Source organism: Gracilinanus agilis, chromosome 2, assembly GCF_016433145.1.
Source record: "Gracilinanus agilis isolate LMUSP501 chromosome 2, AgileGrace, whole genome shotgun sequence".
NCBI lineage: Eukaryota > Metazoa > Chordata > Mammalia > Didelphimorphia > Didelphidae > Gracilinanus > Gracilinanus agilis.
Genome location: NC_058131.1, coordinates 709,171,047 through 709,189,510, shown reverse-complemented (window position 1 = coordinate 709,189,510; position 18,464 = coordinate 709,171,047). Strand labels below are relative to the sequence as shown.

Here is an 18,464-nt window from a genome sequence, read left to right as displayed (position 1 = left end):
CAGGCATATGAAAGACTTTGAAAATTTTAAGCCTTCTAATAATGTCACTTATTGTTATTATAACTCCTAAAGCCTTTCCCTGGTTTCCGTTTTGACCCAGAGACGTCTGCCATCTGCTCTGGAGGGATCTTACTTATCACCTGTTTATGTACAAGTTGTCTTCCTCACCAGTTCAGATGGACAATGAGTGTTTCTGAAGCACCTTCCCTATGCTGGGCCCTGTGCTAATCACTGGGACACAGGGAGAGGTAAAACCTTGCCTTGCCCTCAAAAAGGTCACCCATCAACGGAGGAGACAAGATGGAAATGATTATGTTCTTAAAAGATACAAACAGGGGCAAGCTGGGTAGCTCAGTGGATGGAGAGTCAGGCCTAGAGACAGGAGGTCCTAGGTTCAAATCCGGCCTCAGACCCTTCCCAGCTGTGTGACCCTGGGCAAGTCACTTGACCCCCATTGCCTACCCTTACCAATCTTCTACCTAGAGCCAAAACACAGAAGTTAAGGGTTTTTTTTTTTTAAAAAAAGATACAATCCATGTTTCAGGTAATCTCATAGGGAAGGCATTGGTGGGTCAGTGGGAGCTAGGGAAGGACCCCACCTAGGAGAGATTTGGTCCTAATCCTGAGGGATGCTGGGAGCCATAATCTCTTGGACAGCTTGGGTAGTTTCTTTGCCTTTCTTTGGTCTAGAACTTAGCACAGTACTCAGCAAACAGAAGACACTTAATAAATGCTTCTGAATTGAGCTGAAACTGTGGAATGAGGCAGTTGAACTAGATGTTCTCTAAGGCCTTTTCTAGTCATTCTGCGAGTCTAGAATGGAAATCTTTCATTTCTGCATTCTCTGCTGAACTGTAGTATCCTTACTTCAAAGTACCTTGTCAGCTTTCCGGGGCCATATTCAGAGTAACAGCGGATCAAGAGTCAGCCTGGCTGTGTGATGCTATACAAGTCATTGAACCTCCCGGGGCTCTAGGCTGCTCCCCAAGACTCTAAGCTATAGAGAAGGCACTCATCCACCGGGGAAGAGGAAGATTCATCTTACAAGTCTGCATCCATATTCCTAGCCCACAGAATTGTACATTATTGAGTATGAGCTTAGTGCTTATGAAATTGAACTGGTAATCCATCCCAGATGGCCTTGAGGTCTTTATGGTTAGGAAGGAAGGAAGGAGGGAAGGGAAGGAGGAAGAAAAAGAAAAAGAATTAAAGAAACAAAGAAAGAAAAGGAAGGAAGGAAGAAGGAGAGTGGAAAGAAACAAAGAAGGGAAGAAAGAAATGGAGGTTATTATTCTTAGAGCTATAAACCAGAAACAAAACCAAGAGAGTTCTCATCTGGTCTCATTTTCAAAGATAATAAATGACTGAAATGAGTAAAGAAGTAGAAAACCAAAGGAAAGGGGAAGAAGAAGGAATCTGGGCTGGCAGGTAACCGGGTCTGTGGGTGCTTCTTTCCCACTCCCCAAAGGTTATGCCCGAAGCACACAACTTAAGTCTGAAGTCTGTCCATCTTCTCTGCTGCCACAAGACCTGCCTGTCCATTGGCACCCGGACCCTAGAAGTTTGTGTTTCCTTTTAATTTTCTAAGATGGAACCAGGGTTCAGCCTCGTCTTTAAAAATGTAAACAAGATAAAGTCTCTCCTGTTTCGAGATAACCCAGGGCGGCTCCGGGCCAGGGGGCCATATCAGTGTGTCTGTGTTCAATCTGGCAGGTGCACCCAGTCTGACGGTGTCGATGGTGCAATTTAGCCAGGGAAAGGATGACTCAACAACCCGGTGGTGACACATTTGTGCTTCAAAGAGAAGCTTCTTGACTGTGGCACAGATATCAGTCAGCATGTTACTGATTACCACCTCCACATAGCAACTATTTTAAGGTTTGGGTTTTTTTTAACTTCTCATTGGGACACAGTGTAGTGAGTTCACTGGAAAAGTGAATTTTGTTTTGTTTTAAAACAAAGCTAGGGCAGAAAAGATCTTGGAAAGTATAGGCCATTTAGGATGGCTATTCTGGGGGCAGTGAGGTGGCTCAGTGGATTGAGAGCCGGACCTAGAGATGGAAGGTCCTGGGTTCCAATCTGGCCTCAGATGCTTCCTAGCTGTGTGACCCTGGGTGAGTCATTTAACTCCCATTGCTTAACCTTTACTCTCTACCTTAGAATCAATACACAGGATTTATTTTAAGATAGAAAGGAAGTTTTGTTTTTATTTTTAAAAAGATGGATATGCTATTTGGAAGGTGAGAGAGACACAGAGATCTGGAGTTCACAGATGATTTTCTCCACCTAACTAAATCTATTTTCTTTCTAGCCATATATATTTCTAAGAATCTTAGGGATGGAAGGAACCTGAGTGGCCATCTAGTCCAAGCAACCTTGGCTAAGGTTTGGGGCATACCCAATCCTTGGTCATTCAGTGAGGATGACCACTTCCACACCGGAACTGCTCTCTTGAGGAATAAACTTTTCTCTGAACATCAGACCTAAACTAGTCTCCCTACAATGCCGGGCAGCCTTGCTCTCCAGGAATCTGCCCTCGAGGGCCAAAGAGAACAGCCTGATCATTCCTCCCCATGGCCACCCTTGTGTTACTCAAGGGCAGTGATGCTGCTTTTAGGCTTAGCCACCCACTGTGCCTCCCACTGATCAGCTTCTGATAAGAATCTCTGCTGGCCAATGGGCTGGGAAGATGTCCTCTTCTGAGTGGCTGGTGGTGATGCTGTATGTGTGATATAAAGCAGAGATGGATAACCCTGACTGGACTAAATGACTTTCATTAAAGAAATCATCAGGGCATCTTCTGGAATTGTTTATTTTTATGCTAATTTACTACTGAAAATGCAATACCTTTTTTTTTAACAAGATGGCATAAATCAAAGAGGAAACCTGGCTTCTTTTTCAGATTGATTCTAGTTTTGGATACAATTTGGGCTTTGACTGTTCATTTCTAGGAGAACCCTGCTATAAGCATCATTAAAAAAAAAAACAAAATCTTACCTTTTGTCTTAGAATCAATATTTGTATTGATTCCAAGAAGCAAGAGCAATGAGGGCTAGGCAATGGGGGTTAAGTAAGTTGTGCAGGGTCACAAGGCTAGGAAGTGTGTGAGGCCAGATCTGAGCCAGGACCTCTAGGCCTGGCTCTCAATCCACTGAGCCACCCAGCTGCTCCTTGTAACTCACAGTCTTAAAGCGTTGTCTAGGGGTGTTTTCCCAGAAGCCTACAGCCAGGAGGTGTGAGAGGTAACACTTGAGTACAGGTCAAGTGTGCCAGCACTCCATCCCCAATGAAAGAAAATGTAACCGTTACACTCAAATACTAGACTCAGAGGGTCAAAAGACAAGAGACTAAAGCTCCAGACAGGAGGAGCTTTCCCACGATCCCAAGTGCTTGACTTGGACCTTGGAGAAGATTCGAATCCAGAAAGGCAAAAAGAACACCTCCGAACAAAAGAGGAAGAGGGAAATGGTACCGGGGAGTGGAGCAGACTAAAGGTAATTAGACTTCAAAATCTAAAAACCTCTACTTAAAAACGTCTCCCCCAGGCAGTTCTGTTCTGCCTCCTATTTTTCCCTTTTCCCCATCAAAGAAACACTTTTGGCCTGAGATGAGAGACATTGGTTTGCCTACAGAAAACCTGCTAACTTCAATAGGAAACAACCACAATATATTCATGTCTTAGAAGATCAAAAACAACCACAATAATAACAAGGATCTCGATAGCCAAGCACTTTATGTATGTTATCTCGCTTTGTCCTCACAGCAATCAAGTGATGTAGAAGGTGTAACCATCACTACTTTACAGGTAAGGAAATAGAGGTGGAGAGGAGAAGAGACTAGTACAGGGTCACAAGGCTAGGAAACATGTAAAGCAGTTTTCGAATTGGGGTCTTCTTGGCTCTAAAGAAACTTTAGCTCCATTAGATGGGGAGCTTCTGGAGAACTTGAGCTCTGATCTAGACTTTCTTTGGATCTTCAGCACTGAGCACAGTTCCTGGCATACAGTAGGTGCTTAATATATGATGATTGATTTCTTCATTATAGATAACATCTCATGAACCTTTTGGGAAACTAGGTTTTGTCCTAAGAGTGAAGCATCAGAATTCAGATGCATTTTCCCTTATTTATGCACACAATTCCAATGTCATTCTGCCCACCAACTCTCACAAACATTATCTTTACCATCATCACATTATACTTCCATCATATTTACCTTCATCCATGCCATTAAGTAACTCAGTTAAATCTTCATTTTTGCTGTCAAACTGATGCTCTTTCCATGTTTCACCATTTTCACTCCGGAGAACAATGAGTTCTCTTTCCTTCCCTCTCATTGATCCAAAGTGCGGAATTTCCACTATGACTGGGCTAAGGGAGGGGAAGAAAAAATCTATATTATTTGGATAGCAAACTACACATTTATAGTCAACTTTTTTTCTCTCCTTAAAAAAAATTCTCATTACTCTATCCTTTGAAATTAAAGGTGCCACTGTGGTCGAGAATGATTTCAAAGCTGCCCAAGCCATAGACTCATTTGCTAAGAAAAAAAGCGTGTTCCAAAGCTGGATAACATGCCATCATGGATAAACGTATTTTGGAATGCGAAAAGAAAAAGCTGTGGAAACAAGCCACAGCTAAGAGAGGAAAATAGCCCATTTTTCAACAATGAAATTATTCAGTGCCAAGACCTTCAGAGGACATGGTCGTTGAAGAAGACTGTGTATTTTAAAATATTCCTGATGTTAATAGGCTAAGATTTATGACCTTGTTCCTCAAGAAAAAAAAAAAGTCTCCACCCAACAGCCCTTACGAGCTTTGTGACTGGTGCTGGGTATCAGGACACATTTGGATTTGAGTGTGTGACATGGGAGTAGGCAGCTTCACTCTCCAATCCGTACACATACACGCACACACACACACTACAGTGTGACATCTGTTCTCTCCAAAAGCATCCTGGGGTGTGGAGAAGGTTCACCATAGTGGTTTGGTGATCACGTCCTTGCACATCTGACTGTGACCAGGAGAGTGAGAATGACTGCTCATTCCAGGTGCCAGTCCAGCAACATAAAAAGCATTTCATCCAATTTTCAAATTAGGGACGGGCACCAAAAAGGGCCAAGTGAGAATGAATTAACTGTAATCATCATAGGTAACTCATGTAGCTGGATTATGCAGCTTTAAGACCATTGAAACAGACAGTATCATTATTTGCCTACAGAGGTTGTACACAGCTTCACCTCTTTTCCTTACTGACCCTGCAGAATACAATGGCACAAGCAACAGGCCTATAAAAGTAAGGAAGGACGTCAAGAAGGGCAGCAGTTGATAGAAATCCCGTAACAAGAGGACCAAGGTAGGACTGAGCACTGGAAAGGACTTTAAAAATCATCTAATCCAACCTTTCATTTTACACGGTGGAAAAAGATGTCTCAAGGGAAGATGACTTGCCCAAAGTCATATTGGGAGTAAGCAGCAATCTGAGATTCAAATTCAGGTCCTCTGACACCAAACATGGTGTTGTCTTCCTGTAGTGGAACCTTCACTCTCCCATTAACATTTGGATTGTTGATTAAGAGCTAAAAGAAACCTTAGAGGTCACTAAGGATTTTCTTCTTTTACAAATGGGGAAACTCAGTTTGGAGAGGTTAAATGACTTGCCCCAGGGTCACCCAGCAGATCTTACAAAGGATTTGAACTCAGGGCTTCCAAATTCTTAAGCCCAGCACTCTCAAATACAATGCCTTTTATTTATCATCAAAGTGGGCCCCTTGGAGAAATAATGAAGTCAAATCCAACAATTGTCTTTTTAGCCAAAAAATTCCCCCTGAATTTTTAAAAGACTAACCCCACTCTTTTTCCGTGGGTTGATTTTGCAAATAAGATCATTTCTCCTAACAGGGCCAGGAAGCATTCTGATTAATAATTGCAAGAGGAATTGCATAGAGACAATGTCTAAAATTCCACAGGCTCTTGAGGGGTTTTCCATCATTTTCCCACAGGCCTCAGATGGACATAACCTCCACATCTTAGAAAGTGAGATACAATCTTTGCAGGTTAATAGGTCAGATACTGTCTTTAAAAATTCAGGAGCCCCACAGTTTCCTGTATGAAGATTAACAAGACCTAGAGAGAAGGTATTGCACCAGGGTCTTTGACCAACAGTAAAGCCAAGCAACGGTATTTCTGAACAGATTTTTTTCATGCAAATTGGCAAAGCAAGAAAAAAAAATTTGCTTTAAAAGAACCCATTTTCCACTCCTGTTAAACTTGGCAGTGGTTAAATAACTGCATTTTAAAAATCATGTCTTGGACTGGACTATCTGCTGCCTATGTAGTTTTAAAATCTGTTTCTCAGCTTGTATTAAGAATCACTTTATTTCCTCACTTTGGCGACCCCAGAAGAGATGATGCCCACTAGGATCCTATTTTTAGAAACAATTTTTTTTAAATCATTTGAGTCAAATGTTGATTCAAAGCCTGCAAATACCTTCTCCATCATAGGGCTGAACTTAAAGACTTGTCACTGTGTGTTAAAATGTAGATGATGCAGTTGAAACAGTTCAAATTCAAAACCAAAATTTACAAAAGCACAAAAATCATGAGAGCAGATGCTTGCGGTGAATTCCACATGCCCGGGAAAGCGGAGGAGGGAGCATCGAGCTAATAAGGGAAATCAAGCCACTATGGTTTTTTCTTTCAGTGACACACATCGACTGAAAGCTTTGGAAAAATCAAAATCAAAACCGAAAAAATAAAGATAAAAATCATGGGTGTGACAAAAATCGAAATTAAGGAAAAAAAATCGTAGACATTCTGTATCTTGTCTATAAATCGCCTACCCAATAAATTTTGTTCCTTGAGGCCCAAGCTGCAGGATTCGGCTAACCAAGCTCTCACCCTCGTTTACAGGGGGAGGATTGGAGGGAAGGTGCAGTTTACTGAGTAACATCCATGCAGCAGAAAGAGAAACGAGAAGGGGAAATTGTGAACAGACGGCTAGTCCCAATAGAACCTGCCTGGTTTGCACCAGGGTGCCACTTTAGAGAATGGAGAGAGTGTAGATAGTTGTTTATTGGTACCACCTCAGAGTGGGCTGCTTCCCCCAATTTTTAATCTCCTACAAATGCCACCTGGATATTTCCACTCTGCCCAGCGCCCTATTCACACGCTGGGAGAACAGCGCCTCAAGCTGCTTTGTCTTCCCTTCGTATGGACGTTCTTCGACTCCCATTGGTGTCTTTGGGGCTCTAAGCGAGTCCTGGGCACGGGAGGGATGCACTTGGAGGTTAGTGAAAAGCTTTGGCGAAAAGCGTTACTGAAGCATTAGGAGAGCTCGCCTTCTTGCAGGTAACGCTTTTTTTCGGACCTACAGCATCATGGCGCATGGCACTCTTGGTTAAGATGCTCAAACTAAGTAGTTCTAACGGTTAACTACTTGAGTTCACGAGGGTAAAAAAATCAAAGATGGGGTGTGAGTGGCAGAAAGGAGACCGATAAGATGACTCACCCTAAGAATTGTGCCCCCGCCGGCCCCATTTCTACCAGTCTACTGGCTAATCCCTCTCCTTCCACCATGGGGGGTGGGTTGGCCAGCTTATGTCTCTTTACCAGTCGGCAAGTGATGCGAGTGGGTGCCGTGCACTTGCGTGGCGGAATAATGATTCGCATCCCATGATGGCGGCTTCCTCTCATGGAGCCCCCTCGAGCATCCACCATGAAACTCACCAGGAACCTGCGGGGGAAAATCAGAGGGTTAACAGAAGTCGAGCAAGAAAGATCCTCATTTATCACATCAAATGTGGAAGTGAGAAAGTAAGAATGAAGAACAGGAAATAGACTCTCTCTTGAAAGGGCCGTTCCTAAACTGACTTTTTTTTTAAGGGGTGGGAGTTCCTCTTAAATTTAATATATGCATGCTGGTGCCCAAACAACACAGAGGTTACTATTATTACAAGTAATAATAATAACAACAATGTAGATTTTGTTAATAATAACAAATCACGAAACGAGCTACAGCGTTATTTATTTATTTATTTTGGGCCCTTCCCTTCCCTCTTAGAATCAATACTGTGTATTGGGGCCAAGGCAGAAGAGCAGGAAGGGCTCGGCTACGGGGGTGAAGTGACTTGCCCAAGTTTGCATGGCTTAGAAGTGTCTGAGCCCAAATTTGAATGCAGGATATATGTCTCATCTTTGGATCTGGCTCTCCATCCACGGAGGCACTAAGCTGCTCTCAAACTGGAGAATTATAAAAACAGTTTTTCCCTGGAGGAATTCGAACCCAAGAGTCTAAGCTTGGGTTAATAAGAAAGGTTTCCAAATGCTCAAAACTCGACCATTTGAAGCTCTTAGAAAACCTAACTGGCAACTTTCAAATTGGGAATGTTCCTGCATATCCCATAATGCCTTATCCAGCCTCCTATCAACTGTGTGAGGTTAAATAAATATTTTTCTCATCTTGTGGATACAGTCCCCTCAGGAGCGAGTTAAACAATGCTGCTGAAGGTCAAAGGCAAAGCCGGGGAGCCGAGAGGATGCCGGGCTTGGGGGGAGCCCAGAGGATGCCGGGCTTGGCGCTCAGGGCACCGCAGACCCTCCCCTGGCTAGTGCCAAGCACCATCTGCTCCTACCTGCTCACAGCTTCTACAGAGCAGAGGAGGAGCCCAACATGCACAAGGAAGCCAGGAAGGGGAGAAAGAAACCTAGCGCTTGGGGTGTGGAACTGCCCAAGCCCCTTAGACGCCCAGGTCTGTGGCCAATGATCGCTCATTAGGGAATTACTCAAATAGCTCAAATTTTTCAGATGGCAGAATCCAACCCACTTTTTTTTCTATTTAAAAAATGTTCTACGAAAGCCTCCTAAAAAACCTTTCTTTGGCTTCCTCCTTGTTTCAGGCAACTCCCTCTTCTTCTTTCAAGAAAAAAATGGATGTTTAGTGGGGAATGAAAACGGAACAAGGGAAAACCCATCTCCGAAGAGGGTGATACGAGCCTGACCTCACACATGCCGAAAAGGGGAGAAGGTGGGGATTAAAAAACAAACAAGGTTCAGAGCAAGGAACGCCAGCTCTGAGCTCGCAGAGGTCTTGGGTTCAGCGTTGTGAGACCTCAAGCAAATCGTCTTTAACCTTCCTGGGGCTCCAAGATCTCCTCTATCAAGTGAGGCTTTGGACTAGGCGACCTCTTGGGTTCCATTCCTGCTTGGAAGCTAAGTTGGTAAGGACCCATATTCCGAACCTCAGTTCTATCATCTGTAAAATGAGGCTGGACAAAATGGTCTCTGAAGGTCGGTCGCTCTTAAAAGTTTAAATGGTGGGGAACTAAGAGGCGCAGGGGGTTGAGAAACAGATTGTGGGGTCAAATCTGGTCTCAGACACTTTCTAGCTGCGTGACCCTGGGCAAGTCACTTAACCCCCATGGCCTCGCCCTTACTGCTCTTCTGCCTTGGAGCCAATACTTAATATCAATTCTAAAACAGAAGGGGAGGTTTGTTTTTTTTAAGCATTTATTAAGTGCGAGTTCAATGTAAAAAAATTGTTTTTCTTTTTATTTTTTTTTAAACTCTTATCCTGTCTTAGGATCGATATTGTGTATTGGTTCCAAGGCAGAAGAGCAGTAAAGGCTGGGCAATGGGGGTTAAGTGACTTGCCCAGGAAGTATCTAAGGCCAGATATGAACCCAGGACCTCCCCTCTCTAGGCCTGGCTCTCCATCCACTGATCCACCCAGCTGCCCCCCAATACTTAGTATTGATTCTAAGATGTAAGGTAAAGGTTTAAGAAAAAAAATTTAATTGGAATGTGCAGAAGAATTTAAAAAGGAATTCAAAATCCTTTACTTAAACAGTATTACTGGCAAAATCAGGTGGTGATGGAGAAAGATTAGCCAGCAGGCATGAGTTAGCAAACAGCTTTGGGCCAGTAACAAGCTGGCCTCCTGCTTCCTACAGGCTGAGCTAGTGTTTCCGCCGAGGCATGTGCCATGGCCCTGCGCCTCCGGCCAGAGAACCGGCTCCCATCTCGAGATGGTCTCGGAGAGCCCAATGAAGGGGTGCCTCGACTGAGCACCGTGCGGGAGGCCAGGGCTGTCCGTAGAGTAGACAAGAAGGCAGAGCCACGGAAAGGCCTGGAGGCATGAATGGACTATTCCCCATTATCCTTAGAGAAATCTGATCTAGAATTACATAAATAAGAGTTCTCTTTTCATGACATCCGCCATGTTTAAATAGATTTAATCGCCACCCAATGGAGCCGCTGGACCCAAGAGATGAGAAAAAAATATGAGCTAAGATGATTTCCAAGCCAACGGGGGCGATCTCGGTGCTGTTTCCAAGGCCCCTGTGCATGGCTGGAGCTCACCCAGTGCCGTCTCTCCTTTGGAGGTTTCCAGTTTCATGGTTGTTGACTGACACGAGCTCGATGGGGCAGGGGCAACCTGAGCTTTGGTTTGGCCACATTTTGGAAGGAGAGAGATTCGTCCCACATTTCTGACGGATGATTTTGTGCCCGAGAAAATCGAGCGTGTGGAAATGTAAGGGCTAATTGGAATGCTGTTCCCTCGGGGACCCAGGAATGGCAAGCACAGTACTAGCGTGGAAAAAACAAACCTAGAGTTTTGCTAACGAGTGAATGGTTCTAGTTTGAAAGACAGCAGGACGACAAATGCTGGTGCACTACAGACATCTACACAGCTAACTGTGGGGAAAGAGGTCACATCGATTCAAAAGAAAATAACGGAGGATGATTTCACATAAAGGACACAGTTATCACCTTGAATCATACTGGGGAAGTGGAGAAGAACAGCTGCAAAATAATTTAGAAAGCAAATGGGAAAAATTAATATAAGATAATTAGAAGCAAGCAACAGAAAATGTCAATGATAAGCAAAGGAAAAAAGTAACCATCAGAAAAATAATAAAACCAACATCTCTGTGGGCCAAGCTCAAAACACATTTTTCTGGGATGGCCAACTCTAAGATTTTAGAACGAACCAGAATTTTCAAATATCTTTCCCAAATATTCTGGGTTTTGTTTTTTAAAACACCTTTTACCTTCTGTCTTAGTGTATCAATTCTAAGACAGACGAATGGCGAGGGCTAGGCCACTGGAGTTAAGTGACTTGCCCAGGGTCACCTAGCTAGGAAGTGTTTTGAGGCCTGATTTGAACCCAGGACTTCCTGACTCCAGGCCTGTCCCTTTCCCAAACATTCTAAAGTTCAGGAGCTCTCAGCTTTGAGATCTGAAGTCATACTTCCTTCTGCATTCCTTGAACCATAAAAGAACAGCAGAATCGAGATGGGATTGGGCCAGCAAGAAACACACGATACAATATGGTACTTTGGCCTCTTTTTTAAAAATAGCATCCCCTATACTGAGTACTTTACTCAGCTCCATCCACAGGGAAGGGGAGCCTTCGAGTCACACCTCAATCAATTCCTCCTTTTAGATGTGGAATATGCAGGCAGTCCTGACTTAATGGGCCAGGACTGAGTTATGAAAGCTCCTCTGTGCCTTGGCTCAGGGCTCAGAAGGCATTTCCCAGAGGCACAGTCTCTCACGGGATATTAATAATAGCTAGCAGGGAGGGAGAGAGAGAGAGAGAAAGTACTCTAAAGTTTCCAGAGTGACTTATAGACATGAGTCAGCCACACACCCTGGGAACTATTATTATCTCCATTTCAGAGAGGAGGAAACAGGCTCAGAGGCTAAAGTGACTTCCCTATTGCCAAAGAGATCACAAGCATCAGAGGCAGAATTCAAACTCAGGTCTTCAGGAGTCCTAGTGTAGGGGTGCCTTCATCAGGGGGTTGTTCAGTTGTTGTTATTGTTTTTTTTAGTGTTTTTTTTTTAACCCTTAACTTCTGTGTATTGGCTCTTAGGTGGAAGAGTAGTAAGGATGGGCAATGGGGGTCAAGTGACTTGCCCAGGCTCACACAGCTGAGAAATGTCTGAGGCCAGATTTGAACCTAGGACCTCCCATCTCTAGGCCTGACTCTCAATCCACTGAGCTACCCAGCTGCCCCTGTTCAGTTGTTTTGAGACATGATCAGATCAATCATGTCCGACTCTTCATGACCCCATTTGGGGTTTTCATGGCAAAGATCCTGGACTGGTTTGCCATTTCCTTCTCCAGCTCATTCTACAGATGAAGAAACTGAGGCAAGCAGGTTTATGTGACTTGCCCTTATACAGCTAGGATCACATAGCAAGTAAGTGTGTGAGGCCAGATTTGGACTCAGGAAGATGAATCTTCCTGACTGAAGTTCTAGCAGGCAATCCACTGGGCTACCTCGCTACTCACCCTGTTCATAACTCTAAGCTCGTTCTCTGTTCTAGGGCTGGTACCTTTTCACCATGTGCCATGTTTCTAGGGAAAAATGAACTGAGTTCCATCTTGGGAGATGTAGGAATCCATCCAGCCCCCTGACAAAGGGAATAGGGAACCTTCTAGCTCCCAATTATTGGCTGTGGCTTCCTGGGAGAGTATAAAATGATGGTGGCAGGGAGAAGGGGAGAACTAAGGGAAACATGGTGATAGGAAGGAATTGCAGAGCTGGGAAGAATTTCAGAGGTCTTTTACTCCAATTCTCCTGCTTAGATGAGGAATCTGAGATTTGGAGGTGTTGAGTGATTTGCCCAAGGGCACACAGCTTGTTCTACAGATAAGCATGAGGGATAGGATTCGAACTAAGGTCTTCTGACTCCTAAGACTCTTTCCAGTGACCTAAGTGGGAGAGGGACAGCATCTAGGAAGCTTGTGATTGTGACTTTCCCTGCTCCTATTTTTTAAAACCTGTACCTTCTGCCTTAGAATTAATATTTTGAATTGGTTCTAAGGCAAAAGAGAAGTAAAGATTAGGTAATGAGGGTTAGGGACACACAGCTAGGAAGGGTCTGAAGGCAGATTTAAACCCAGGACCTCTCATCTCCAGGCCTGGCTCTCTCTCTACTGAGCCACCTAGGTTTCCCCCTTTTCCTTCTTTTTTGTAGCTGCCAATGGCCAACAGTGGAGACAGGGATCAGGGTTCCTTGGGAAATACAGAGCAGGGTCTCCCTCTTCTTTTCTCTTCTTCCTATCCCTAAAAATGAATACTATGGCAAGGGAAGAAGGATGGAATTGGAGATTACCTGGGGGAAGGAAGAATCCAGAAAATCATGTAATGGGGGAGAAGAGTCAAGGGGCAGAAAGCCCTCAGCAGAGCCCAAGGTAAGAATTCTGGGGCAGCCTACCTGGGGTAAGTGTGCACAGGATGGGGAAGGGCTTCAGTCAGGCCAGAGTGAGCTGGAAACTGTTTGGATCAAATGACCTGACTCTTTAGAACAATCATAGCTTCTGGCCTATGTTGACACGGACCACTGCTCAGGCCAGGCCCTGAGGCTGGGGGCCACGGGATTTAAAATAGCCCTCACCAACTCAGATGCTTCAACATCAGGGTAACAAATCTGGACTATGTATCTGAGTAGATGTTGAAGCTAAATTCGACAAGACTTTTCAAATCTGTTATCAAATAATTCCTAATTCTCAAATGGTTAAAACTGGGTTTATCAGTTTGGTTCTAAAAGTGTGAAGTCAGAAGTCCTGAGTTTGAATCCTATCTCATGTGACCCTGGGCAAGTAACCTGTCTCTGCCTGCCTAACCTAACCTGGAAAATAAAGAGGGTTGCACTTAGTGACCTCTGTGGTCTCTCTCCAGATCAGAATCTCCTGGCTTCCCTAGCCTCCTGTAAAACAAAACTCAAATCCTACCTTTCCTGTTTGATGCCTTCTGTTTACAATGCGTGCCTCTTCTATGTACATGGCTAGTTGTATGCTATCTCCCCCATTAGCTCCTTGAGGGCAGGCCTCACGAGGCTTCTCCCATCCCCATCTATGCCTTCTTATCCTCAGATTTCTGCAACTTCTCAACCCATTAAGAATTTAATAAGTACCTACTATGTGCTTTGAACTGCTTTTATTCTAGCACAATAGATGTGTGTGCATTTTTACTTTCCTGTGGCTTTATTTGCTTAATTAAATAATGTAAATAAATAACTGAATTATTCCTCTAAATAATACATTGGGACAAGTAGTTTGGCGTAATCCACAGTCTGGTAATAAGTAGTTTGGGGTATTAAGGTCATAACTGCAGAAGAGCTGAGTTTGAATTTTACCTCTGACAGCATTCACTACCTGTTGTAATCTTGGATAACTTTCTAAATATACTTAAGACTCGGGCAATTCTTCAAGATTTGAACCCAGTGGATTTGTCAGTGGACCGTTATCACTTAGCTCACATACAGGCATCTGAATCAAATTGCAATTTTAAGCATTTAGCAAAGTAGGGAATCCTTGTTGAGCTGACTATAGGAATGGCTTCTAGTTCGCAATTGAACATTGATTTTAGAAGGGATGGAACACAATTAACTTCTGGTTAAATCTCAGGCCTATATTTGTTTGAGGGGAGGAATAATAAAAACATTGAAGCTTACTAGTCATTTAAGCAACATCACAGGTCATTGGTCACCATTCAAAGCAAACCACACAGCAAACAGCAAAGCAGATTAATATATCCTTTGGCAGTTCATGCTTTCCCTAGATTGATTCTAGCTGGATTTAGAGGAAATTCAACCCCAAAGTAGTAAATCTGAAGTGTCTTATACGAGAAGTTTGTCCGTGTTTGCTCCTATTGTACCAATCACTTGTGTTGGTAGATTCCTACTACCACAGGGCAAAATGGCGGACGGGGAGCTATTTGTAAAGCTCTGCCTATCGAATAGTATCTTGAAGGCTCTCCAGAGCAGAGCACAATAAAGCTTTTTGGTAAGCATTTCAGGCACACCTTCCTCTTGCCTAACATAGCCTGTCAAGTCAGATTCATGACATTCAAGGAACAAAAGCTCCCCCCACCCCAACTTACTGAGGAAGAAAAAACCTGAGGTCACTTACCCAGAGTGGATGGGGCTCGAGACAAGGTTGACATTGTCCAGGGTGTCTGCAGCCCAGCTATAATGCCTAAGAGAATCGGAATCGAATTCCCTTGTAAATGTCAGGTGCTAAAAAACAAAAGGGGGAGAAATCCCATTAAACACGCCATCTTCTCCGACACAACCTGTTTCTCATTAAGCCACAGTTCTCTAACTTCCAACATCAACCTGCTTTTCTTTCTTGTCCCCCTTTAAGTGGGAGGCCAGCTGTTAAGTCTAAGGTCATTAAAGGGGGCAGGCGGAATCTATGCATCGATCGCACCTCTCGGTTATGTTTTATTCTCTGGGGGAGGCAGTTGTTACCCCCTATGGATGGTACATTTACCTGTGGGTGCATACATGGTGTCCCCCACCACGAGAACAATGCCTCTTCTACAAGAAGCCTCTCCCATCATCCTTCTAGTGCCATTCTCCTTGTCGGATTGTCCTGAATGTGTCTAGTTTGGGCATAGTTTTTACATGTTGTCTCCCTCATTGGACTGTGACCTCTTCGAGAGCAGAGACTATCGTTGTATTGTCAGCCCTTAGCGCAGTGCCTGGCACACAGGAGTCACTTAATTGTTGTTCATTGCTTTGATAAAGGCAGGGCCTGCTTCTTTCTGTTTTTATATCCTCAGTACCCAGCATAATGCCAGGTATACACCAGCCCCCTCATATTTAATTAATCAATTAAATTAATAATTAATCCAATAATTAATGAATGGTTGGTTGGTTGATTGATATTTCTTCTACCCAGGAAAAAGAAAAAAGACTAGTAATTCTCAAACCCAATTTTATGAGTGTCTCCAATTATTTCTAGTTCTCCAAGTAAAAGTGACTTTCATTTTACAATTAAATCTAGAGGGGCAGCTAGGTGGCTCGGGAGATGGAAAGCCAGACCTAGGGATGGGAAGTTCTGGGTTCAAATCTGGCCTCAGATACTTAATATTAATTTTAAGATAGAAGGTAAGGGTTAAAAAATAAAAATAATTAAACCCATGGCTTCTGCACTTTTCCTAGGGAAATGGTGATTTGGTCTGGAGATCAAATAATGACAGGCTAACAATCACTTATCTGGAGAAACCATCCTTGGGGGAAGAGATGCTTTTGACCCTCCTATTTATTCTGTCACCTGGGAGTTTCTTTCTAAGACTCACAATTCCTGGAGAGGATTAGGGACTGAGGACAGGACACTTCCAAAATATACCTGATTATGTGTAGGATAACAATATATCCCCAATAGCACTACAAACTCAGGACGTGCCAAACCAACAATATCAATCAGCTGTTTTAGAAATAATAAATCAATTTAGAAATGTTCCAAATTCTATCTGGGAGCAACTGATGGGCACCGCCATCATCTAATCTGAGTGGTGGAAGGCCCAAGGATGCTTGCTAGTCTTTGGCGAGCCATGACAAGACCTCTCTTTGGAATATGGAATTGGGCATGTTTTAATGAATTCTTTCATGGGGTGGGCCTATATCCTTTGTATTTGGGCCCAGGCCCAGCATCATTTTTAATCACAAGGGATACATTTTAAAGAAATCTAATCAACTAATAACATCACGTTACCTTTGTAATTCTAGTAGATTATCTACCATAGAAACACAGAATCATGAGTGGCAGGCATTAATTATTGAAATGATCAATTATATCATACAAAAAGGGATATCAGAACCATCATACAATATTCATTAGAGTCACTGTGCCAATACTGAGCTCTCCCAGGCTGCTTTGCACTTCCTAGCCCTCTTCACTTTGCATTTATTTCATTCATAATAAAAGTCATTTAGAGCATCATGTCCCTGTGCTTTGTAAGGCACAACTAGCGGTTCTATTTTGTTATATTCCGACCTCTGGGGCAGTTTTATTGGATTTGTGAAGTTATTTAAAGAAGTTAATTTAAGAATATTGGTGAGTCTTGGTAAATTTAAACTGCCCTTTGCCAACTGAAGCTAAGCCTGTTATAATGATATAATGGGATATTATCATTCCTTCCTCACACAGGAGCCCGCATATGTTATTTGGTTTTTCAGCCATGTCTATGTGACTCTTCATCACCCGTCTGGGGGTTTTCTTGGCAAGAATGCAGTAGTGGTTTGTCATTTCTTTCTCCAGCTCATTTTACAGATGAGGAAACTGAGGCAAGTAGGACTAAGGGACTAGCCATGGGTCACACAGCAAAGTAAGTACCTGAGGCCAGATTTGAACTCGGGTCTTCTTGACTCCAGACCCAACACTCTATCCGCTGAATCACCTCTCTGGCTACCTCTTTGGGTACACAGGCATAAGTAGCTCAATAAGGGCTTGTGGAGTGACTGACATAAACACTTGTCCTCTGGGCACCTGTCTATGGTTTCCCAGAGAGCCACAGGCTGATGTATTCATGGCAGGAGCAAAACAGCCCATAAGAGAGCATCGATGTCACTCGGCTCGTGTTTACACATGAAGTCTGAAACTTGAGACCTTTAGAGATGATTCAGAGGGAGAGAGCTGTGGACTCGAGAAGAGCTAGACAGCTATTAGCCACTCGGAGCGCCTTCTCGCCCGAACGGTTTATAATGAACATTCCTTCCAAAGTGTGCCTGGAAGAAATGGACTTCTAGCAGAGTCCTTGGTTTTAGGAAAGTGTGCCTAAAGGCAGCTGACCAGCAAGGCTTGGGTTCAAATCCCATCTCTAATGCGCATCATAGATTTGGAGACCATAGCTAAGACTTATCATGCATATCACGGATTTCAACTTCAGAGCCATCTAGTCTGATCAGCTCATCTAGAATTGAGGAAACTGAGTTCCAGAGTCCAACAAAGCCAGTCTTTTAAGCCCAGGTCTTCTGCGACCACCCGATCACTCTGTCTTATTCCTTATCCATGAAATAAGGCGACCAGTCCAAAGACCCCAGGACTGGATCAGAAACCGACCCAATGGGTTCAAATCTGGCCTCAGAGGTTCAAATCTGGCCTCTGACACTTCCCAGCCGTGTGATCCTGGGCAAGTCACTTGACCCCCATTGCCTACCCTTACCACTCTTCTGCCTTGTAGCTGATACACAGTATTGACTCCAAGGCGGAAGATGAGGGTTTAAAAATAAATAAACAAATAAAAATAAATAAATAGATGAATAAAAAAAGAAGCTGACACAATTTTCTCATTGCTTTGCTGCTGTGCCCTGAGGATCATGGGACTTTTTCTTCTGATTTGGGGCTGAAACCTTCCTTTCTTTTGTACTATCTCCCCCATTAGAAGAGGAGCTATTCTATCCAATAACCAGTGCTGGCCAACCAGAATCAACATTTATCTCATGTACTGCTTAGACTTTAGTTTGAATGAAGCACTTATTAAGCAGGGAATGCCTTACTTTTTTCTGTTTGTATCCCCAGTGCTTAATAAGTGCTTCGTTCAAATTAAAGTCAAAGCAGTATATGAGATAAATGTTGATTTTCTGGTTGGCCAGCACTGGTTATTGGATTTGACGACAGGATAAGGCATCCTGGGCACCTGCTGTTAAATCGCAATTATTGGCA

At 43.5% G+C, this 18,464-nt stretch overlaps 1 protein-coding gene across 1 annotated transcript in view; it reads right to left on the bottom strand.

Moving 5' to 3' along the window:
- ANK3 (ankyrin 3) overlaps positions 1-18,464 on the bottom strand; it is a 95,015-nt gene that overhangs the window by 55,322 nt on the left and 21,229 nt on the right. The window contains exons 4-6 of the mRNA XM_044660328.1: positions 14,925-15,031; positions 7,508-7,732; positions 4,214-4,368 (exon numbers count right to left, since the gene is read on the bottom strand). Of these exons, the coding sequence (XP_044516263.1) occupies positions 4,214-4,368; positions 7,508-7,732; positions 14,925-15,031 (487 nt within the window). The remainder of the gene's footprint in view (positions 1-4,213; positions 4,369-7,507; positions 7,733-14,924; positions 15,032-18,464) is intronic.